The sequence below is a fragment of the Plectropomus leopardus genome, chromosome 9 (assembly GCF_026936395.1).
Source record: "Plectropomus leopardus strain MGB_pleo_1.0 chromosome 9, ASM2693639v1, whole genome shotgun sequence".
In the NCBI taxonomy this organism is placed as follows: Eukaryota; Metazoa; Chordata; class Actinopteri; order Perciformes; family Serranidae; genus Plectropomus; species Plectropomus leopardus.
Window position 1 is genome coordinate 18,582,726 of NC_142184.1, and position 25,576 is coordinate 18,608,301.

At 39.0% G+C, this 25,576-nt stretch overlaps 1 protein-coding gene across 6 annotated transcripts; it reads left to right on the plus strand.

Annotated features, from left to right (window-relative positions):
- Positions 1-59: 59 nt before the first annotated feature.
- Positions 60-24,952, plus strand: mybpha (myosin binding protein Ha). Of its 6 annotated transcripts, none has more exons than XM_088082142.1 (15): positions 60-329; positions 1,887-1,937; positions 2,374-2,439; positions 2,712-2,777; positions 3,230-3,364; positions 3,817-3,984; positions 10,574-10,662; positions 10,771-10,966; positions 11,360-11,499; positions 13,688-13,847; positions 15,067-15,203; positions 19,490-19,676; positions 20,649-20,705; positions 23,841-23,883; positions 24,648-24,952. In XM_088082142.1, the coding sequence occupies exons 1-13, from the start codon at positions 89-91 to the stop codon at positions 20,681-20,683; spliced, it is 1,671 nt and encodes a 556-aa protein (XP_087938268.1). In that variant the 5' UTR covers positions 60-88; the 3' UTR covers positions 20,684-20,705; positions 23,841-23,883; positions 24,648-24,952. The 6 variants fall into 6 exon arrangements, with proteins under 6 accessions (XP_087938268.1, XP_042348319.1, XP_042348320.1 ...); XM_042492385.2 differs by having other exon boundaries at positions 2,374-2,433; XM_042492386.2 differs by lacking the exon at positions 1,887-1,937.
- The last annotated feature ends 624 nt before the right edge of the window (positions 24,953-25,576 follow it).

Genomic DNA, 25,576 nt, shown 5'->3' on the forward strand with positions numbered 1-25,576 from the left:
GGAGTTGTCTTCATGCCCATCAACCCTCTCGCTATATAAGATCCCCTCCAGGCTCCTTCATCCTGAGGACTGGCCGTCTGTCAGCACAATGCCAGGAAAACCTGCACCCATTAAGAAGTCCCCAGCCAAGAAGGTTGCCGCGAAGGCACCTGAGCCCGCCCCGGCTCCCGTAGAGGCTCCACCTGCGGAGGCTCCACCTGCGGAGGCTCCACCTGCTGAGACTCCGCCTGCGGAAGCTCCACCTGCGGAAGCTGCTCCAGCACCCGTGGGAGAAACAGCACCTGCAACCCCAGCAGAGGACACCCCTGCGGCTGAAGGAAGCCCGCCAGGTACCCCGGGACCAAAGACCCCACGAAAATCCCCCGAAGCTAACTTTACTAATCTTAGCAAGGTTAGGTAAGGGAGCACAGACGAAGGCAGCTCACCGGCGCCAGTTGGTTGGGTACACCTCGCTAAAACTAACTCAAACAACAGGCTAAACAAACACCTGTCAGTAGCTTACTAACTTTGCCTACTCAGTTTTACTGGAAACTGATGTAATAGGTGACTGCTTTGTACAAACACACTGTGACAATCTCTGCTAGTTCTTTGACTGATGTTTAGCTCTTGCCAACTCACTGCTCATGCAGCAAAGAAGACACCATTGCTGCAGCAACTGTGACCCTCATCACTCTCAAACTCAAACTGTGGCTTGTTGAAATGTAACACTCAACGGTGGAGCTTGAATATCCACTAATGTCTTGCATGTGAAGGTAAAGTATAAAACCGAGTGGGCTGAGTCTTAATGCTGGTCATGAGTGGTTGAGGCTTTGCAGATTAGGACAATATTGAAACTGTAGAAGAAGGAAATTGTAGTGAACTGAATCTTTACACCTCCCCAAACTTTGAGGCGAAAACATCGGTGACGCAGGGACTGTTTGTTATTTATGAGAGGGGAGGGGGTGGTGCAAAAGGGGAGGCATGTATTTTTTATTTTTTTTATTCACTGGGGAGGGACTTGATTTTTTAAATTTCGTTTTAGGAGAGAGACATACAACTTTAAATGACTGTGTTTTATATTTATTTAACCGCTGATTTTTTTAAGGAAAAATGCCCTCCAAACTGGGAAGGTGTAGAAGGCTTGTTTTTTCTAAATATTGCCAAAATTAAATCATTTATCATAGACACGGACTAAAAAAACATTGGATTTTCGCATTTTCGACTGTCCTTGAACATATTATGTGGGACGAAAACTTCCATTGGAAAAAAAATATAACCAAATGAAGTTTAGAAAAATGATATTTCATCAAAATTAACTTTTTCTCATGTCTTCTTTAAAATTTGGCCAGATATAAACCGTTTGCACAAACTGACCAGCATGCAGGAAAAGAGCGAAAAACCAAGATGATGTTTTCTTCAACTTCTAACTTTTAAACATCAAAGGGGAAGTTTTTGAATATCTAACAACTAATTCATGTTGGAGGGAGAGTCGTGCATTTTCTCCAAGTCACTCAGAGAAGCTAAGGGAACAATATTTGTAGCTTCGAGGATTATAAAAAAACAAAAAAACAAAGTTACACCCCAGCCACCCTCCACCTGTTAAATAAAGAACAGTCCCTAATTTGCATTTAAGTCTTTTTATTTAACTTTATTTTCTCCAGGATCTACTTTATCTGCCAACATGTTTATAACATCTAACACACTCGTTTGCATACACTTAGATTTTTTGCCATCAATTCCAGTACGTTTATGTTTAATTAGCCATTTTTGAAGTCCCTGCAGAATCAGTTTCTTTAAGAAATAATGTACCAAACAGAAGCACAAAATGCTTGGGACTAGCACCAGTGGTGGATGTTGTCAAGTGACTGGTGTTGATTTTGCCTGCTAACCTCAACATGTAACTTCAGCTGAAGCCTCGGCCACCGAGGAAGGAGCCGACTCGACAGCTCCCACTGAGGGTAAACACACACCACAGGCGGCACATGCACAAGCTGTTATGCATGATGTGTGTGTTTGTCTCCCTTTGCACACTACACATGGGGTGCATGTCTCTTGTTCTTCATGATCTGTTTTGTTTATTTCTGTCTGAAAACTTCATCATGTCTCAGTGTTCATCTTTGAGCTGTGTCTTTGTAACCAACCCATCAAGTATCTCTCTTTTAATGTGTACAAATGTCTCACAGGGTCCGCATTGTGTGTCAGTTTTTTGGGATCATAAAACCATCTGTCCTTGTCACTGTGAATAGAAAAGTTTTGTCCCCATTGCTCTGTCCTGCTGCTAGCTTCAGTGGAGTGTTTCTTTATCAAATTAGCTTGAAACTGATTGATTCCCTGCATGAGTAATGTCATAATGTCAGTCACTAATTGGCTTTCCTAATGGCATTTTAACACTAGCTGCTGCTCCTGCTGCTGAAGACGGCGCCGCTGCTCTCGCTGCAGATGCTCCCGCAGACGGTAAACGTAAATCACCACAGAGACGACAACATTACTGCTCAACCACATAATACGCTGCAAACAATGATGACTGCTTTATTGAAAATCTCATCAACAAGTGCTATCCATCATGCTTTGCCCCAGCTGTGAGGACTAGTAGGTTCTTAACAAAACTTTGAGCCTCCTGATATCTTTTCCAGTGAAAATCTACATTATTTGGAAAAGATTATATTTATCAGGTCCTCATTGCTGGTGTTTGTCTCTAAAATGACATTAACCTCCTGCTTGTTTGATGCTAGCTGCTCCAGTAGAAGCTGCCATAGTTGAAGAACCGCCAAAGGCCCCCACGCCGCCGCCTCCTGCAGGTAACACCAATATTTATGCTCAGCTGGTAGCTTGGTTCTGCTTTGAACACCCAACCATAGTTGATGACAGATGTTTTGACGGGGACCAACTGAACATTTCTCCTCTCAACCTTAACATATTGAGTTTACTATTATGTATGATAGGGATGAGCATCAAATTCTCACTTTTTAGAAGCTGGAAGCAACACATTGGAAATTTTGGCTTGACTGAAAAACATAATTTGATAATCAAAATAGATGGAGGTTACATTTCTTTCACCATTTAATCAAAATGTTGCAGCTCTGCTCCATCAAAGGATTTATCTTTAATAGCTGCAACATTCAAGTGTTTTACAAATCATATCACTTCTGTTTAATATATGTGTATAGTTGTGGGTATTTTCAATGTTTTCAGCTTATCTTATTGTCCACTTCATCCCTTAATTAACCTGCACTATTTGATCCTCCTTTAGTCCCCACCAGCGCTCCGCTGGACGTATCTGTGGAGGATGTGAACGACTCCAGCCTCTCCATTAAATGGAAGACACCAGAGACCATTGGAGACTCCGGCCTGGACGGATACACTGTCGAGTACTGCAAGGATGGAAGTAAGTCTGTGTGTGTGTGCGTGTGTGTGTGTGTGTGTGTGAGAGAGAGTTTGAGGCTGCACCTGTCCCTTGAGTGTCAGAGGGCATAGCTGGACTCATAGCTGTGTCCAGGCCGTATACGGCAGGCAGCATTTCAGCGGCTCTCACTGTATCTCCTCACACCACTTTTAGAAGCGCTCGTTTGCTCAGATGACAGCATGCCGTCTGAGGTTTCAGCATGGCAGCCAAAGTGTTCTCCTTATGGGCAGGTTGTTTGTAAACGTGTGTCGACAGGCGATAAACTGCTTAACATGTCCCATCAAGGGATGTTTTACACTTAAGAAATGGAAAAAGTTTCAAGAGGATTACAAACTTTTATCGCTATAGGATTATAGCTATTATGACATATACATTTCAAAATTTAACCTGCACTATAGGTTGCATGTTTACATAAATCCTTTGTTTTCCCACAGCAACAGACTGGGTTGTAGCTCAAGAGGAGCTGACCCCCGCTAACCGATGCTGCATCAAGAATCTCACAACCGGCGACCTGCTGCTTGTTCGCGTGGTGGCTGTAAACGCTGGTGGCCGCAGTGAACCCGGCACACTTGCTGAGCCTGTGCACATTCGTGAGATTGGCGGTGAGTAGCAGCCAATATTATTCAACAGATCACTTACAAATGTCCCAAAATGTTTGATTTGTCTACAAAAGTGCCTACAAACCTCCTAAAGTCCAAACAAAATGTCCATACAAAAGATGATGTTGATTTTGAGTTTTTCACTGATGCAAAAACAGCTTTTTAAAATGTCTGTCTCTCCAGCCCTCTTTATCACGTACTGTAACTTATGACCTATCCATAAAATGCTCATGTTGCAAGCACTGAGTTTGAAGTGGTATTAACTGCTGGGGGCTTAAGATGGACTGCACAGATGCATGTGCATATAAATCTCACAGGTGCTGACAGGACCTTTCATTAGCTGTAAATCATGCTTACACTTGTACATACATCTTAAGTTGTTACTTGAGGTTTGACACCACAAATATATATATAATGGTGAAGCACTCACAAATGTTGAACTTGCACTTTTCTTTTTATTAAGCGAATAGCAACAGTCTATTAACCTTTGTGTCTTGCTGGTAGCACACTAAAACACTAAAAGTGATGTAAAGCTGACAAAAACAATAAATCATGAAAATTATGATACAGTTTATTTAAATACCACTTACCACAATCAGTTATTAAAAATGCTTTATAAACATAAAACATTAAGAAAGGATAAATGAGGGATTTAAACTCAAGACAAGATTCATCTGTTATCACAACTATACAATAGAAGAAAAGAATTCCCAAAATGATTCTACTGTCCAGCCTGGAGAAATCAGAGGATGATTTGAATGATATTTGGGAGAGTCAAGTTAGGACAACCAACTTGAGATCCTGGCGAGAGTTCTGCTGGAAGAACATAACGATATTTTCCAACTCCATCTGCGATGTTGAAATTTACACAGCAGGGTTCTCAGGGACAGGATGAATGCTGGAGGCAGCAAGGTAAATTAATGGTAGACCACTTTCATATATCTCGAGCTGCCCTCTAATACATTCACAGACACTGACAAAAGATTGCAAAAGAAATAAGGAGCATTTTTGGAATAGAAGGTGATATTACATCATACCTGGGCAAAATTTCAGACAGTTTCATGTCCCAGAAAAAAAACTTTTACAAAGTGCATTTGATTGTGGGCAAGTAAGACATCACTCTGAGGTGGCTTCAGGCAAACCTGCAATCAGAGGACAGCTGGATCCCAGCTGTCAATGAAATACTGAATACTACATGAAGAATATGACCTTTTCCTTAAGACTCACATTTGAACATTATATATAATACTGGATACATTTGACTATATACACTTAGGCTGGGTTGCACCAGCAAAGATTAATTTAATCTAAGATTAGCTCTAATCAGAGTTCAGTAAAACTAAGTTTCTAAATCAGTAAAATCAGATTTAAAATTAAACAGAGCTCTGTTGCTCCATTAATAATTAATCTTGGTTAAGTAAAGCCATGTTTATTTACTTAAACTGAATTTAAGCTGGGTTTAATCAATAGGGACAAGTGTCATATCAAAATCAAAAATCAGAAATAAATAAATACTTTTTAAAAATTACATATGTAATTAGTATGTTGTTGGCACCTAGTAAGCATAAACAGCTGCTTTTCCGTAACAATAAATGTTACATTGTTGCTAGCATACTAAAGAGTTGTTAGCTTAACGGTAGCCATGTTGACAGATGGCCCAGTCTTCCTGTTCAGCTCCAAAACTATTTTGCTCAATCCATCTAAAAAAGGCAGCCACTGTAAAAGCTAAACCTCCTCAGCTGTAGGTTTAACGTTAACCCTGGATCACAGTTAAAATGGGAATTTAAAATTTTGCTGAAATATAATTAGATGTAATCTAGCTTTAGACTAAAAACTAAAATGAGATTCAAAGAGAGGTTTGAATGTAATCTTTCTTCATTTTAAGGTATTTTTAAAGTTTGGTGTCAGTTTTGGTGCAACAGAATCTAAACTTTAACCATGATTTAATCAGGTTTAAAAGTTAATCCTTGCTGGTGCAACCCAGCCTTTTGGGTGTAACCTGCTTTACCAATGTGTGGCTAATACCAACCTCTGTTCTTCAACATAAAACATTAATACAGACATAAAAAATTAGTGAATATGGAAACATTTTAATCAAATAGCAAGAGCAAAATTAGGAACACATGGTAATTACTGCTGCAGGTCATGGTCCTAGCAGCAAAATATGGCAAGTAGGGATGAGTTCACATTGTGCCGTGTTAGCTCATGCCAACTGAAGCAGAGAGACCAGGAGGAGAGCGGCTCATGGTGATGGTCCTTCAGTGCTGCGTCCAACAGCAGCAACAGCTGATCAATTGATCGAGGTTGATCGGCTTGCGGTGTCCACTTGCACCTGTAATTTCATTGATTTCAGAAAACACAGACAAATATGGCAACGTGCATTGCAAATTTTTAAAAAAGCTGCCACGAAATTGAGCATTACAGGCTACTACAATCCTGCGAAACCCAACTGGCTGTATTTTGTGTGACAGGTTGAACATTAATTGACAGTTTTTGAGTGCAGATTTTTTTGTAGTTAAACTGTATGTACATATTTAGATTCTAGACCGACAAAAAAATTAAAAAACTAAGAAAAACCAAAGAAAAACACTGCATCAAGGCCAGGATAAAACGTCTTTCTTCTTCTAGTATTCGGGACCTGTGTCTTGCTACACCATATAATCTCAAATGTGGGCGCTCCAGTGGTTAACTGTCTGGCTCTAAAATAGCTTCTTCTGCATCCGTGTTCACGGTGATTTAATGGAAGACTGAGTCAGGCAAAGGAAAACGTTTGGCTAATGAGCCATCTGGCAGCCATATTTTTTACTGACTGTAGCCCTGTGAGTGTGACCTCACTGTCACTTTCTCACTTAGATTTATGGCAGCGACTCTGGCTGTCCTGTCGTCTGGCACAGGTATCAAGTAATAATATGACGAGTTCTCATAAGGCCCTTTTTAAAATTCACTTCAAAGTAGGTGTGGGCGATATGGGTGTAAAATAATATATCAATATTTTCAAGGCATGACAGGCAAGGCATATTATTATTTCAAAAACAAACATTTGCAACAAAACAAGTGCAGTCTTACATGTCAGCATAAAGGTTTGCCTGTAAATAATCAATAAAAACTGAACAAAAATGATCTTTTAGTTCTTAAATTTGTTAGCAACAACTGCAACTGATTCAGATTTTGTATAAAATATGAATATTACAACAACAAAAATCATTCAAAGATTACACATTTTAACAGTTGCCAAATAGAAAAAAAACACTGTCATAAGTCTATAAATGGTACATATACTGTATATTCTCCCCCTGGACCTGTATGCACTGCTATTTCTCCTCCAATATATTGCCTATAACGAAATGAAGTTTTCCTATTATATTGAAAATTATGCTGGTAATATTGCAGATTGTATGATATGGCACACTACTACTTCAAAGTCACTTTTACATAATTAGAAACATAAGTTATTATTTATTGTATACTGGTTTGTGTTAAGAAGTGCAAAATACACATGAATCTTAATTTCCTGTCATCTCTCTGCTACTGTCTCTAATAAATGGACAACATGCCACAAAAATACTTAAAAAAAGAAACACCTAAGTGATTCTGTTAACCTTCTCTTTGCTTGTTTAACTGGTGTTGATTTAGTTACTTGAGCCTTGAATTTCCATCTGCGCTCTCACACTAAGTCACATTGACGTAGTGTAGACCTGAGCTGACATGCCCCAGTTATCCACTTTCAGAAGGACAGCTTACTGTGGCGGAGTGTAAACAGGAAACAGGAAACTTAAATGAAGAAATGCAGTCATGCCACCAGAACTGCTGGTCAACTGAGGGCAGTGACACATGAGCCTAATTACTGGATTCTGCATGGCTTGTTGGGGGGTAAATTCAGCTGTGTGTCAGTCACACACTGTCCTGACCAGACACCCGTCCGCATGGACGAGCCTCTGGTGAAGATGCACTGTCCTGCACATGCTGAAAGCCTCCACAAAGACACTTTATCCAGAGACAAAGACAGATTACAGATTGTTTGCAGGAGGACTTGCTTGCTGCTGGATGCTGTAATGCCAACAACACTTCTGGGCATTGCTGGGAAGTGCACTGATTAGCAGGGATTACTGTTTGAGCCAAATCTGGAGGCAGACCTGATCCTCAGGGGGAAAGATGGATCCAAGAGCCGGATCTTAGCCTCAGCAGCAGTTATATGGTGACAAATGTTAGGACAAGGAGGGTGAGATAGACTGGGCAAGAAAGTGGGTTAGAAAGGGAGCAGAAAGATGGACAGGAGGCGGATAAGGGTCTTAGACATTTTGAGTGGATGAGGAACTGGCTGCAGCAGGTGATGGAGGGCAGCAGCTTGGTTTTATGTGTCCTGTAAGCCCAGAGAGATTTTCAGACATTTGCTGCTTATGCAGAAACATGCGGGGGATGCTGTTCTTGATACTTATCACTTGGCCATCCAGTGCAACGGATAAGTAAGCAACTCAAGTCCCAAATCACGGTGCAATTTTATCCATCTCATTTTATCTGCAGCTAGAGCACACCAGCAGTTATCGCCATTGATGGGTTGTCTACAGTTTCCAGTCCACTACTTCAGTGTTTCTAGGTGTGATGTTTGACCACTTCTGAAAGTGATGACATCTTCCTGCTGCTTCTTTTTGCATGACAAGAGGGAACACGTGTTGGGGTTCATCCAAATTTCTCGTCACCAAAGTTATTTTTAGAGCTGCTGGATGCAGGGTCTTCCTCTTTTCCCTCTGTCTGCCCAGATACGGTACTTTTTCCTTTCCTTCCTTTCTGAAACTTTCTGCAGCTTGATTTTCTGTGTCTTTTCCTATGTCTGACCACTTAGTCATAAATAAGACTTGGACATGGAGTTTGCTTTGTTTTTATTGCTTTGATAGACAAACAGATGGTGGACTCATGAGTGTAGCGTCCTTTTGAGATTTAATTGGAAATATTTTATCATGGATATATCATTGTGAACTTTTGTGTCAATTATTTATTTGTATTTATGTCAGAAAAGGAAAATGGTCTTATAAGATGATTAGCATGTAGAGGTCTGATGAGCATACAGCTCAAAATGTCACTTTGGTGGTAATTTTATCAAATATTTTTGGGAGCATAATCTAGTGTGTACTTTGTTTTTGTTTTTTTTTGTTTTTTTTTTCTTTTTATTTCTTGTCCAGCACCTATTTTTTGTCTTCACAATGTGCTTGCTTTTGTTGAACTTATAAGATGATTAGCACATTAATTCTTTGGTCAAACATATGGTGGCTACCAATAATTTTTGATGAATCCTTTAGTCTCTAAGACGTACAAAAAAAGTGGAGAAAAAACAGTTATTTTATTTTTCAGAGATCCCGCAGTGACATCTTTAATGTGCTTGTTTTGTTTGATCTAGAGTCCAAAACGGAAACATATTTAATCTATTAGTTATATAGAAAAGAAAAGACAATGGTAAATCAAACAGATTTTATGTAACTGTTGCAGCTTCAATTCATACATTACACTAAAGTAAAAGACCACATTTATAGCAATAACTTTACTGTCAAATATATTCAAATAGATTTTTTAGATCTGTGTGGAGCTAATTTTAGCTCCTTTGGTCATGTTCTCTTGCCAGTTTTACTTCTCAGTGACAGCTTTATTTAGGTCTTGTTGACCTGTCATTCTGACCATATATAACCACTTTGAACACACAAACAGGCAGTTAACATGACCCCACAATTTGTACACTGGTAATGCTAGCTAATGTTGTCAAGTGGATGATTGATTTATGTAGGTGTCCAGGGGGTCTCAGTTACCAGAACAAATTTACAAGCATATGCAACAAATCAGTTAATCAAGACAGAATACAGATGATGGTAGGGATGCAAACCGAGAAGCGGTTTCAGTTGAGATCCAGTTTGAATTTGTTTGGTCCATCAGAATCATATGGCTCCAGGTTTTCAGTTCCTTTTATTAAAGCAGGCATTTTTTTTCTGACAGTTGTGCATTGCAAAATAGTGACATCAAACTTGTGCATCTGTGCTGTTGAAAACTTGGAGTCATGGTGTAGATGAAAAAATGGTACATTTCACAAATAAAGATGACAACATGCTGATTGTAATGTCTGTAAAGGATCATTTCAAGTAAGGGTGGAAACCAGGGATCGGTATTTCAAGTAACTTCAATATTAAGGTGATCACATTAAGTTATTATAGAGTACTTAAGGACTCAAGTTGGACTTAAGTGCAGTTTTAAATGTATTTATCTAACAACAAGGCTTAAATTAGCTCATTGAACCATAAATTCAAAATGAAGATGAAAAATTAGCAAACTTTCTGTTGCTGCTGTTACATAGGTTAGACCCAGAGCTGATGGACCGTCTCTGGAGCTGCTCTTCTCCTGGTCAGTTTCTAACTGAGTAGCATTTCTGCTACTGAGGATAAATATCTTATGCTATAATGATGCTGAACACCCGTGTATGCCTCCTTTTTTACGAATTGAACCGTCAAGAATAATTGATAATGACATTGGTATCAATAAAGTCTTATTGATACCATCCCTATATGATAGATGAGGCACAAAATAAATTCATCTTACCTGACTTGTTTTTCAGACCGCCCCAAGATCCGCATGCCCCGTGCTCTCAGAACCCGCTATGTCAAGCAAGTTGGAGAGCAGATCAACTTGGTCATCCCCTTTATTGTAAGCCAACTCATACATACACAGTTTTTTTTAACCATGTACAGTTGGCACAGAAAACTTTACAGACATCAAACTTCATTTTGCATCACTTTTTATTTATCTCTGTAGGGAAAGCCCAAACCTGTCGTGTCCTGGCTCAAGGACGGTAAGCCGTTGGACACAAAGAGGGTCAACATCAGGAACAGCGACAAGGACAGCATCATGTTTATCCGCACCTCTGAGAGGGAGGACTCTGGTGTTTACGAGATGACCGTTAAAGTGGAAAGCTTTGAAGACAAGGCCACCATCACCCTTCAGATTGTGGGTGAGTCGCATATGCTTCAGTTTACACACAAACGACACACTTGTGTGTGTGCGTGTGTGTGACAGGTGTGAATGTGGACTTATTTCAGACGTCCCTGTTGAATCAGCTCAGCTGGTTGTGGCATGTTGAATTGTCTGTTCAGAGACTTCATGACTTGCTCTAGCAGAAATTCAAAGCACAAACCAGCATGCATCACACCTCTAACAATGAGGTGTGTGTTTGACCCCGCTGTCAGCTGCTGCTGTTAAAGTGTGGGGCCTCACGTTAGATGCATTAACATACAAATATATGGCCAACTTTTGATCCCGGGAGCAGACACCTTTCATGCTTTGAGTAACACACTGGTTATGATTTTAATCTTTTGTAAATACTTACAGCAATGTGTCTCCTCAGAGCGGCCCGGCTGTCCTGCCAGTGTGAAGCTCGTTGACTCCTGGGGCTTCAATGCTGCTCTGGAATGGACCCCTCCCAAAGATAATGGCAACACAGAGATCACTGGATACACCGTCCAGAAGGCTGACATGAAGACTGGGGTAAGGCAAATCACATTGTCAGACTGTTGAAGTAACAGACATACACCAGATTCATACTTGATTCGAGTTAACAGGAGTCTCGCCATAGATGCCTGTAGTGAAGGTTTGATATATATTCCAGTGTTTGATTTGTCCCATTGATGCTGGTGACGCCACCTCAGCACTAAACAGATGTATCATATCTGATGAGCCCTGTCATACTTTAATTATACTTGCCATTGTAAATGTGTTTATATTATTTCATTCACTGAATGTCAACTCCTAACAACACACTCTTGTACCAACAAATTTTGATAGAAATGATAGCTAATCAAATGGTCTGGATTAGGCCAAGTCTGATGTTCACTGATATTTTTTAAAACATAGCTTTTCTATGCATTTTGGCCTTTCAGCTGCACGCAAACTGTGTTTCAGGTCACTGAGAACTGATTTTTTGAAAATGGTCAGAAAACTGTTTTTTCAGTGTTGTCCAGTAGGACAGGGAGATTTTGGATTGTGACGTCAGAATGTGCACTGTTATCGCTTGTGAGGCAGCAAAAATGAGGCGACATTTCGTGCAACAGCGGATGTGGTCTAAATAGTGCCGCTTTTTACCTCGCTAACAGAACTTTTGCATGTTTACACATAAATGTAAAGTTACTACTACATAATCCATCACTCCCACAAGTGTAGCAGTTATGTTAGCTGGAATTTAGCCAACATAGTGATTTTTTAATCTTCCAATTAGCCAATAGCCTCTACTTATAATAAAATAATAATAATGAACTTTATTTTTAGAGCGCTTTTCTAAAATAGCGTTACGAAGTGTTTCACAAGGAAGCAAAATAAATTATACAAGTCACACAATTCACAAGTATTGAAATAACACAGATCAAGAAAAAAACAATTCAGTGTATAAAACCGAGGAAATAAAAGAAAGTTTAAAGGAAATTATAATACAAGTAAAATCAGGAAAGGCTGTCCAATAAAAGTATGTTTAAGAAGGGGCTTAAATTAAAAGAGATCACTGACTCTGCTGACCTGATTTCCACGGGCAGGTCTTCTTTGCATGACTGGCCAACTTAGCTTTCACCGCCTGTTGGTTTGCATACACTAGACATAACTTAAGTTGAGGTTTTTGCATTTTAAAGATTTTTTAAATTTTTTTTTTAGCAGTGCTTCTGCAGTGCAGTTTTTTAAACAGTGCTTCTGCAGACGGGATCTGAAAATACTGGTGTACATGTGGCCTTACATCACCATGTCTCTTTTCTCTGGGCTTTACTTCACAGTCTGTGGAACTGCTAATAGGTATTTTTAAAGTTGTGACTCATGATCCTGAGAGAGATCTGGAGGAGATATTAGCAGGCACTGCTGACAGGGAGCACTAAACACAGCCCGGGCTACATCTGTTGGCTAGGAAGTAGACATTGTATTGCACTCCATCTCTCTCTGTCTTTTTAAACACATGCTGGTGTGATGAGTAGCAGAGGTAAGACCAAGTCATTGCGCTTAAGTCCCCATTCAAGTCCCAAGTCCCTGAACTTTAAGTTTCAAGGCCTAAACAAGTCGTAAGGCACTCTTCAGCATTTTAACACCAACATGATAATATACTCAATTTACAAAAATCATAATTGTTTTTTAAAAATTGTATTTATTCATTCAAACAAGTTTGTTAAAACAAGTGTTACTGAATTTAATCGTAATTAAAGTAGTGCTAACATTGCACTTTCATAGCATTTACAACTATTATTAGCCATTAGTTACCATAACAGAATGAATTTTGCATGTTTCTGCCCTGTCCTGTTTTTAACTCATCTCATATCGGAAAACATGTCTGTAACTTCCCACATTGGCCTTAGGCAAGGTATATAGTATTTTCAAGTCAAAAGGCTCAAGTCCAAGTGATTTCAAGAGTCACCGTTAAAGTTCAAGGCAAGTTCCAAGTCTTTTTTTCTATTTTTGTTGAGTCAACGGAGACAATTAGGGCAAAACACGAATTCTAGTCATTATAAATTCATAAATGATAATGACTCCTCAGCAGATGTCTGAAGTGGATGGATAGAAAAGAGAGAAGAAATGTGGGAGGGCTGGATCTAAAAAGAGGAGCAGTACTATAAAAGATGCAGTGAGAGGATCATGGGAGTGGACTGGTCCGCAAGGACACATTTCAGATATTTTTTTCACCCATCTGTTGTGTCTCCACCTGCAGGAATGGTTCTCTGTGCTAGAGCACTACCACAGGCTGACTGCCACCATCTCAGACCTCATCATGGGAAATTCGTACTCTTTCAGAGTATTCGCTGAGAACCAAGTGGGCATCAGTGAGAAGAGCGCTGTCACTAAGGAGGTGGCCAAAATCCAGAAGACAGGTGAGCCCCATAATTCATCACCTCAGTCTTCTGAGGTCAATTTGATGATATGATAAAGAGTTCAGTAGCAGGGCTGCAGCACAAGCGGGTACTTATACTTTTATGAGCTGCAGAAAGTGTGTGAGAGTCTTAAGTGTGTGTTTGTATGTGTTTTAAAGTGATGATTTGAAGAGTGGAAATGGACTTGGCAGTGCTTTAATCAAAAGTGGGTAGCTCTCTATATTGGTCAGCTACTACTTCAGTAACTTTAAAGAGGCTCTGACAACATTAAGACAGCTGGCAGAGCCAGTGTTGCTCTTTGTGTGTGTGTGTGTGTGTGTGTGTGTGTGTGTGTGTGTGTGTGTGTGTGTGTGTGTGCGCGTGTGCGCGTGTGCCAGTGTTTGTTTGTGTACTTGTGTGTCATATTTACCCGTAAGCTGTGACCATCTCTGTAACTTTCTAAACCAAGGATTTGACATTCACACCCATTTCATGCTGTTATTGGTCAGTAAGAACATAAGATGGGTTTGAGCATCTTGCTTGCTTTTTTCTATTAGTGAGTTGTGACAAATAGTTATTTCACTTTTTATGTGATCGACCTAGTACAACACAACTAATGCTTTCTTGGAGAGAAAACGTATGCCACTATAGCCATATTTAAATCATCATCGTCACTGCTGCTCCTCTATTTTTCTCTTGAGGAAAGCCTACTTTTCACTCCCCCTTCCAGTGTGGCTATAAATATGAACCAGATCCAGAATTTCTTTCTTTCTTCAGAATTTTAGGTTTTACTTTTTATGTGGGAAAAAAACATTTAAACAGAATATTAATACATTAATTTGTATTTTTACATACTTAACAATGTGTCCGGAGGAGCCGTGGCTTTTTGGCTCGAGGAACATAAAATTGGTCAGATATAGTGATGTCAGAAATTTGGATGAAAGGGATATTTACAACATGGAAAAGCAGAAGTGAAAGAGTAGATGTGAGTGAGAAATAGCAAGATTTCTCAACATAACGAAAGTGAGAAAGGAAATATCACCCCTATTTAACTTTCACCAAAACTTGCTACATTTTAGCCTCTTGTGGTTAACCACTACCTCTGTGTATGTCACAGCTGCAGCTGCTTCACCGTAAAAACTGCACTATGCCATCAGTTCTTTTCTATCCCTTAAATAAGTTCAGGCAGATAATTAATAAGTCATCACTAACATGCTGACCTTGTTCAATGTGTATACAGGTATTGTGTACAAGCCCCCTGAGTACCCGGAGCACGACTTTAGTGAGGCACCCAAGTTCACCACACCCCTCAGTGACCGTGCTGCCACTGTTGGATACACCACCAAGCTGCTGTGTTCTGTCCGTGGATGTCCCAAGGTCAGACACACACTCACACACTGTCCATCCAAATATACACTACAGTTTGTTTCGAAGCCCTTGGATCATTATATAGTTTCATGTGCTCTGCCCATGAAACTATATAATGATCACCTTGTGCTCATGTTTCCACCATCTATAGTGCATCATGTCAGTGTATCAGTCCTGTTCTTGCGCCTCGTTAAATCATTTGAGGTTGTTATATATACTGCTTCAAATGAGGTATTAATGTCACTGTATAAAGACCCACTGTAGGAGCGGCGCAGGGCTTGCACTGGTATGTCCCTGTGAAGTTTCAGTATGCCTCTCACTGTTCTTGGCGGGTGCTGCTCTGGTTAAACATATCTTTACAGTTGTCTGGCTGACGCAGACGGCTTAGGTGGCAGGCCATGGTGGAAATGCAGTTGATTATGCGCCCTAGCTGTCCTTGACTCCTCAGCAAGGACAGTGCTGGTTCAACAGTTTGCACATGCCAGTGTGGTTGTGACAAATCAAACAGGAACTGATGTAGGACAATACAATCTAAGGAATTGAGAAGAGGTACTAGTATATATTCATGTTTCAAGGACAGCTGAGAAGGTCCTCAACGCTTGGTGTGAGATTTTTTTTTAATGTGGCATGTGTGACCAAGTCCCAGAGCTGTGAACACAGTATGTTTATGGTTTATATAGTGAAACCCCAGCTCATTACAGACATCTGAGCGGAGTAGAGCCACTATGTTTAAATAAGTCATAAGTGCCGGTCCCTGTGGACCAGCAGGCAGCTGAGTTGTAGCAGCTGTGTGAAAACACATCCACTAATCATCTGTTTGGAAAAGAGAGGCATTCAATACCTCTTTTACACAGGACACCCACATACTTCAAGTGTACCTAAACCATGTTCGACCCCCTACCTACAGGGTTTCTGTTATCTGGTAATAACCAGTTTTTTGACCGATTAATTTGGCATATTTAAATCTCTATAGTTATAATATATGGTGAAAATACCTTCCTCGGTGTCCTAACTGAATGTGACGTGAGTAAGCATGAGCAACATAATCAGTTTGATTTAATTGTTTTCTACCAGAATGTCCCAACTGGTCGTAAACACGGCTGAAAGTTTCTGGTAAATGACCATTGCTCATAACTTACTTACTGTTAGCTATGTTGTATGCGACATAATTTCTAGTAAATTTTGCAATATGAAACATGTGCTTTCTGTTTAACAAAGTACAAATGTAGAAGATGACAACTGTTCACCCAACGTGGTTACGTGGCCCCAATGTTTTCTAACAGAAACTAGATAGATATGAAAATGCTGTCACAGGTTTTCACCCTTCACAGACACTCAGCTGGAGTTCTTCATACATAATTATAATAAGCAAGATAATGAATGCAATTACAAACAATTTAATTACATAAAATACAAATTGAGTTTCATTTATCTCTCTCAAATGCTCACTGTCTCTATCCTTTCATGTAAATTCTTCCTCTCCATCTCCTCTTGCTTAATGCTTTATTTCTCCTTCTTTATATACCTTCTATAAATTACATTCATTTACACTTGTATTATAGTGTGTGTTTGTTTATGGGCTCTGGCTCAGAGGACTGCTGAGTGAGCATAAAGGCATGCAGTGTGATGATACGTTGTCCTGCTGTGTCTGATAGAGTTGTCACATCTAGAGGCAGAGCTTTTAGGGAGAATGGAGAGGACAGATAAGCAGGGGAGACAAAAGAGGAGATGATGATAAAGAGTTTTGCCTGTTGTCCTTTTGTGGCTAAGTGGAGAAGTTGCTGTATCACAGAAGGTACTATTTTTGCCACCCGTCCAGACTGCAGCACTGTTATCAGTGTGACTGACTGTCCTTGTGATGGCCACACAAGGATACCCAAAGACAGAAATAAGATCGGACGGGAAAGAGAAAAATGAAGATAAGATAATAAGAGCAGGTAAAATGAGTGTATGGATTTACCATGTGTCTAACTTAAAAAAGACAAGACAAGGGCTCTGTTTTTGTGTTAGTGGTATTTTCATCATGATTCATACTCTGGGGACCATGAATATTTTTCAGGATGTAAATATGTGCCTCATATACATCATTCCCACCTCATCAATTTCAAGATGGCAAAGGAGGTGAAGACAACGTAATTGATGACTTCAGTCTTCAGTTTAGTGTTTGTAAAGCTGAGTTTCACTTAAACTAAGTTAAAGTTAAATAAGGTAAACTTTTAAATCAAATCCCTCTAAGGTGTTACACCCTGCTCCTTCACATTCTGGTGCTTCTGTAAACATGTCAAACTTAGAAATTACATTTTCAGAAATCAGTTTGATTAATATTAATCTATACATCTTAGAAATTGGTGCAAAATTGTTATCTCCTCAGGGAATAAACTACATACTCAAAGTGTTTGATCATCTAAAGTCCTACGTCAGTTCCCTTAAATAGAGGAAACATCTATTTTGAAGTCCTGACATAAGCAGCAACACAGAACTAAATATGTTTTAAACTTTGGTCAGGAATGACTGAAACAAACTCTTCTGAAATGCATCATCTGATCTGAAATCTAATAACCAGTGTCACCCTGCATGAGTCTGGACCACGAGGAAATCCGTGCAGGGAGAGTCACTAAAGCCCAGAGCAGCACATACCTGAGCTGGCTTATGTGTCTCCCATTCTACCCAACTGTCACATTCAGCACAGGCTGTCTGAGCAGCTGGAGGACGAGACGACGACAGACTGAGAGCCCAGTCTACTCAAATGTTCAGTTCGTCTAAAAATGCACATAAAACCTTTAACGTGGTGAAATACAGAAAAGCAGTTCTGTTCAACTGGGTTGCTGTAATTAATGTTTAATATTGGAATTTCTATCAACATGTTCAACATGGGAAAAGAAGTATTGCTTATTTGGACGTCAAATGAGAATCAGGACGTACTAAAAGTCAGTGTGATAATTTTAGCTGCAACAATTAACTTACGTATTTATTAGTTGTCAACTATTAAATTAAACTCCAACTAATTTAAATAATCAATTAGTCAGTATGAGTAAGTGTTAAAAAGAGAAAATATTAAAAAATACCTTTTATAAGAGTTTCTTAAATGTGAATATTTTCTGTTTTTTTCTCCTCTATACTGTAAACTGAATATTTTTGGGATGTTGAAAAAACGAGACATTTCAGGGTGTCATCCTGGGTTTTGAAAAACATAAATCAACTTTTTTCAATTTTCTGACATTTTATTGACCAAACAGCTTTTTTTTTTAATTTAGAAAATAATCAAAGATTAATCGACAGTAAAAATAATAATTAGTTTGCAGCCCAAGTGGTAATGAATAGGTATCACTTAAGGCATAGAAGATAGAAAGTAAACCCTGTTTACAGCAAAGTCAGAGAAATTATTTTTGTTTTAATGTCAGAAGCCAATGCTGTACAATTGAACTTTAAAAAACAAAATGATAGTTTTCCCACTTATCCACCCATTGCCAAGTGCAAAAATTTACATGAGAGTCCCCATAAAATCAAACATTAATTTTCCAAGTTTTAATCCTGTGTTAATTGATCATTCATATCTTTTTATATGTCAAATATATCTCAAAACATCACAACATTTACATCAAAATCCACTGCTTTCTGTTAAACCAGGTAAAACAGTTTCAAATGTTTGATGAGTTATCCTGCACTCAGGGATGTTTACTATAGTTAATCTAATCAGATGATACTTTTGGCCACCAGCTAGGTACACCAGTCATATTTAATTACTTCACCATTTGCCGGTCGTAGTAGAGACGGAGCAGTAAAGAGAGACAGAGAGAGGAAGAGGTGTGTGTGGATATCAGTGGGCAAAACCTTTATTTTTACTCCCAAAACAATGTTGTTAAGGTCTAATTCATCCATCTCTCCCTCGTTCCTATCTTGATCTAATGGCGAAAGAGGTGTGTGTGTTTGAATAACAGAGGAACAAGTCACTCAGCAGGAAACTTGCCTGAGTGCTTTTTAGCTGAAATATTTCACAGTAAAGAGGCCAAAGATGCTTTGAATTCTGTTGAGCGGGGACTTTAAATTGTGTGCTTGATTAAAATCTCTCTGAATGTACCATTCAATAATTTTCTTTATTTTATAGGGTACACTGGAAAATTACTCTGAGTCATATAAATTTACTCTAGATCACTGCTGCTGTATTAAAAATCTGCACATATTTTCAATACATAGGCGTGAGATGAGGGGAAATTGGATCCAAGTCTACAATGAAACAGAAGGTATCTTTGAGGTGGGCTGTAGATGGGCTAAAATGTCTTTCCTCATCCTCTCAGCCTAAAATCGAGTGGTTGAAGAATCAGATGGTCATTGGCAAGGACCCCAAGTTTCGTCAGATCTCTAACCAGGGCATTTGCTCCCTTGAGATCCGTAAGCCCTGCAGCTTCGATGGTGGCGTTTACACCTGCAGAGCCAAGAACGCCCAGGGAGAGGCCGCTGTCTCCTGCAAGCTGGAAGTGAAACGTACGTATCCACAGATGAATAGATTTCATTTTTGTAATTGCGCTTACGGTATTTACTTTTCCGCCAAGAATTAGATGACAGGATGAAGACCACTTTCATGTGTACTAAATATAGATTTAAAACCAGAAGCTAGTTAGCTTTGCATAGAGACTGGAAATTAACAAATTATATGTTGGGGGGGTATAAAACAATATATCGCATGTGAAACAGTGAGCTTTAGAGATGCTGGTAGGCTGATTTTGTTACCTTTGGAAAGAGCCAGGCTCAACCCAGTCACCAAAAGAAAATGTTAGCTTTGTATGTTTCTTCAAACCGTGAATCTGTTACATTTGTACGTTTCAAACATTTAAGTTTCTAAAGTGATGTAGTTCTGATTAAATGTGTATAAGCAGTCATGGAAAATTAGAGGGGATGGTAGAAAGAATGAGACCTCAGTAAAACCGTTACCAAGTTGCAGGCCACTGTTCCACCAGCAAACAACGAAACCAGTTGTTTTTTAGTGAGACATTGCGACATATCTAGAAGTGATTGTGGCACCAAACATGGATATTTTAAGCTAAAACGTGATCTTTTCCTAACCATAAGTAAGTGGTTTTTGTTCCTAAACATAACCACAGAGTTAAAATGTAAAGAAACGTTTCTATGTATCCACTACATATGAAATGTACATATGTTACATATCAGTAGCTTGCAGAAGTGTGCAGTGCCAACATTTTAGACAATTTGTTTGCCAGACCAGCTGTTTTCAGTCTTTGAGCTACACTATGCTAACTGGCTTTTAACTGTAGCTTGATGTTTAGCGAACAGGAACGTGTTATCGAACTGTTACCGTTTTTTTGAACTCCCAACAAAAAAGCAAATATGTGTAATCCCCAAAATGTCTTCAAAGTATAATTGTAATAATAAACCAGAAATTGAATGCAGCAAAAAGCATAAATTGTAAACATAAACTGTATATTCTTCTCCCAACAGAGGTTATTATTTCAGATGCTGAGAAGGGCAAATAAACCAACACCCAAAACTCCAGAGGTAAGAAATCTTTCTTCACTTCTTCATGGATCAAATATCCTTTAGTGAGTGAGTCAGTACTAACACTACTTATTACTGCTTTCACACATGTATGAGATACTGTCAGAGCTGTTTGAGATTTAGTTGGGCAGACTGATAATACTCACATGCCTGCTGACCAGCCATGAATTGCACTGCATCCAAATTACACACAAAGCATCAAACAAAGCAGTAACAACTTATTTGCCTCTTCCCTTTTGCCCTCTTGGTTCCTTTTCATCCTTGCTGTCCCTCCCCTGCTCCCTCGTCTCCACCGTTCCTCTCTGTACATCTTGTTCTGTATGTTGCGAGCCCTGCTTTTGGATGTGGTAATGTGGCAAAGATTAATGTCAATAGAAATACCAAATTTGCTGTTTCTACAGCGTTAACATTTCTATTTATACCCTCACTATTAGGCAGCAGCCTTCTGGTTTTGGTATTGGCACTTTGATTTAAGCTTTTTAAATGCTCGAGTGGTGTAGACTTTCACGGAGTGCCGGGAGGATTTGCTCACAGTGTCATTTCAACTGCTGACAAGAGAAACCTCATTAGAGCATTTTATAAAAAGCATGAAGTGGTAAGAGAGGGTGGCAAGTTTGAAACGAACAAAAAAGATGGAGTTTATGGATGGACTTAAGACAATTGAGCAGAGTAGTAGAGTAAACATGTTGGTAAAGGAATGCACAGGATAGTTGAAGGTTGTAAAAGAGTGAAGGATAATGGTTTTATGTTACTGTAAAGGACATACCACTGATTCTTTTTACAGCACTGTGAAACAGTATCCCTTTCCATGCCTGCTGTACATTCAAAAACATGTTAGCAAGCAGCCCATTACATTGTTTAATATTAATATTTTTACTACTTTCTTCTCCTTCTTTTTTCCTCTCCACCCATTGACCAACAGCGTACTGCAGGGATGAAGTTTTTTGTAGGCCAACACAGAAGTTAGCATCACCCTGGTTCCCTCGTCAAAAAGCCTATGGGATTTTCCTGCCTCCACACTGGCGATAGCAAAGGCCTGAGGCATTGTGTTTGGGTCATCTGCCCGTCCGTCCACCACATTCTTGTGAATGAGATGTCTCAAGAACGGGTTGAGGGGGGGTTTGTTCAAATTTGACACAAACATTCAGCTGGACTCAATGATGAGCTGATTAGATTTGGTGGTCAAAGGTTAAGGTTCCGGTGACCTTGTCTTTCTTATTCATGTGAATGCAAGATGTCAATAAAAGGGATTTTATTGACTGAAGGATTTTCTTCAGATTTGGCACAGACCTTTGCAAGATGAACTGAATAGATTTTGGTGGTCAAAGGTCACTGTCACAGTGATTTTGCATTCATTTTATTCACAAACATTCACTTGGACTCAACAATGAGTGGATTAGAATTTGTTGTTCAAAGGTCACTGGGACCTTGTATCCGTCTCATTTTCATGAACGCAATACTTGAGGATGGCCTTAAGGGAGTTCCCTCAAATTTAGTGCAAATGTCCACTTGGACTTAAAAATGAACTGATGATTGATCTGGTGGTTGAAGGTCAAAGGTCCAGGTCACAATGACCTCATGAAAAATGAGAAAGTCTCTTAATCTTGAGTTAACCCCAGATCTTATTGCAGGCATCTAAACAAAAACCCGTTCAAATAAAATCATTGACTTCAAGACGAGGGAACCGGAGGTGCTAAAATGCTAGCTAATTTTCTGTTTTTTACCAATTCCTGCACCACTGTATTGGTCAACGTGCACACAAGTAGGTAGGTTTTCAATTGAGGGATTTGAATATTAGTTTTTTGTTCGTGTGTTTCACAGAATTTTCCTCAAGTGTTGTCTCGAATTCTCAGCCTGATGTAAGGATCATAAATGTAGGTCTGTCATTTATCCATGATGAGAAGAAACGTTACAAGCTGTTATGATGACACAAAAAGTGCATAGATAGAACCAAATCCCTCTGAATTACAAACATGCATAAACCACTAATACCACCAACCTTTTATAAATCAGTGCATTTAAACTAATTAATACTATTAATTAACTATTACAGTGTTCTCCTCGGGTGAGCAGTATCATTGACTATTTTAGTGGTTCTAGGTGAGCTAGCAGTAACTGAATGCTTCCCTCTTTACATGATTTCTGTAAAGAGACATTCCTGCTGAGTTTTTTAAATGTATTTTGTGGCGCTTTGAGCACCACACATCAACTGCCATCTAGGTTTAAATCTATTGGAGAGAAGGAAGACATCTCTACGGCAGATATCTCCAACACTCGGCAACTCACACCGAAATAATCTGGGCTGATAGATAGTAAGATGGAAAATATGAATTTTTTAATTTGGGGTTGAACTCAGTTGTTCATCTCAGTTGTTTGACATTAGCAAATGAACTGGATGCAGTTATTGTCCTATATGCTCACTACAAAGCTGACCTTCAGTACAGTCAGGGACACATGTGTGTTTACACTATACTGCAAACGGGGTCACATGCCCTCCAGTGTGGCTCGAGTGATCACATTTTAATGCATCCTCAATGAGTTTGGATACATTCACACCTGTATTTACAGCTGTCCTCTTGTGATCACATTACCAAAGACACGTTTTCATGCCAAGTGTTAGCTATGCCTTATGGATGACGTGATCATGCTCGTTGAGTCTGTACATGGTGTAGTGCTGCACTGCAGTCCCATAAGGCACTGCCATTACATGAGAGGGCCCCCCAAGTGGAAAACAAGGGATTAGGCAGGGAGCGCCTTTGGGTGGGGGGTTAGGGGTGATGTCAGCACGGTACTTCACGGCTTCTAAAAGTTACTCCAGATGATGTGATGCAGATCCAAACTCCTCACATTACCTCGAGTCAACAGGCAGAGTGAAGTGCTGTGAGAAGTAGGGAGAATGGGCTAAGAGGGCAGAAACCGAGCCAGATAATCCTTGATGGAAAATACGCAGTGAATCTCTCTCTCTCTCTCTCTCTCTCTCTCTCTCTCTCTCTCTCTCTCTCTCTCTCTCTCTCTTACACGCACACATACACAAATCCACACATACTTTCTCCTAGAACATTTTTAGGTGAAGTGTTTCTTGACACCTCATGACCTAGTTTAACTTTCTTCTTGCTGTAATTATCTCTTCACCAGTGCCTTCAAAGGACCATCGGAAGTCCAGGTCTTATGCTTTAGGGTGAGTTTATGCGTGTATATTTGTGTTACAAAAACATCTTTTTCCAGGCCTGCATAAGTTCTGGTATTAGTAAAATTCTTGAAAGTTTTCAAACAGCCATTACTAATTTGTAATTGATTGCTCCGCCATGTCACTAGTATCACGTATTTTACACAGGCGAGAACGGTGTTGCGTCATTGCCAAGGCCATGCCCCATTTGTGGGGAGAGAATTGTACATCAGGGGAGAAACAGGAAAATGCGGAAAAGCTATTTAAAAAGTGATTATTCACTGCTAGTGTGTTAAAATGGATAAATTATGCTGGTTTCTGCTGATTGATACAGTAGCTGACGTATGCTTGAGTGGGAGGCTGCCACAGTAACATTACAGTCATATAGGTCATGGTAGAAAGGATACTAAGAAAAAAGCAGACAAGAATATATATGGATAAATAAATAACAAAAAAAACCTGTTTAGATTTTAAAATAATAAAATTCATCAGATTTACATGAACACTATTGTTTCAATTATCATAATAACAGATTGATGTCCCTGAAGTTAAAGAAATAAATTGAGTTGAACCTTTTGACCTTATCTGCAAATGCCCGGGCAGTTCGAAAATGTATGGCCACTTTGACCTACTTAAATAAAGTCAGGGAAATTAGGTACATATTACAGAAAAGTAGTCAAAAAGTTTTGAAATTGAATTGGCAAAAATGTGTAGGATCCCTGATGTGAGTGTATATAATTTCCTCTAACTCTGCGTGTGTCTCTTATCTTGTCCAGAGTGTTTGAGGAGGTGAGAGGAAAAGTTGTGGCTGTCTGCTTGGCAGTGTGTACATAATGAAGGAAGGAACAGAACAACATACCAACATCTCCGTATCTATTTCCACCCCCACCCATCCCGACTCACCCACTCCTCCCAGTATGCAGGGAAGACCCACACAGCCCAACCCATCGCTGTTTGCCAAATGTTGTATGTTATTTTAGTTGGTGACATGTATGTAAGGCTACATTTACATTGTATTTTTTCTGGCTGTGTTCATGTGCTGTTTGTTATGTACTACTCAATAAAACAATGAACCCTTGGACATGCGTTTGCAGGGATAGATGTTTAATAAAAAGTGTATTTATTAGTTATGTGGAATTATACTCAAATTTCACAATTTGCTACACAGTTTTATGATTGGTAAAATTTTGAGGGTAGAGTTTGATATCAGTGTCAATAAATACATTAATTAATGTACAAATAAATACAGACATGAGTGTATGAATAAATGAAAAATAAATAGATATAAAAACAAATGTACAAATAAATATAGAAATAAAAAATGCAAACATAAATGCAGGTATGAATAAATATAGGAATGATTAGATATGAGAATAAATAAATGAATAAAGTAAATAAAAGAATAAATAAATAAATCTGGAAAACAAAAGAATAAATAAATACAGGAATAAATAACTTTAGAAACAAATACATGTAAATGTTTGAAGGAATAAATACATACATTTATATATAAATACAGAAATAAAACAATAAAAGAATAAATATTGAAATTCATGGACATACAGATGACAACAAATTTTCTTTATGTATAAATAAATATAAGTTTAAAGTTGCCCAGTTTAAAGTTGAAATATAAACTGGGCTAATTAGACATCTTAAATTTTTTTCTACATTTTTGTACAACGACATATTTATATAAAGCTGT

Bases quoted from the DNA above. Each gene is read 5' to 3' on its own strand.
- mybpha (XM_088082142.1), top strand. From the start codon at position 89: ATGCCAGGAAAACCTGCACCCATTAAGAAGTCCCCAGCCAAGAAGGTT. The intron at 1,938-2,373 runs GTAAACACACAC...TTTTAACACTAG, and splicing joins CTCGACAGCTCCCACTGAGG to CTGCTGCTCCTGCTGCTGAA. The intron at 10,663-10,770 runs GTAAGCCAACTC...TTATCTCTGTAG, and splicing joins ACTTGGTCATCCCCTTTATT to GGAAAGCCCAAACCTGTCGT.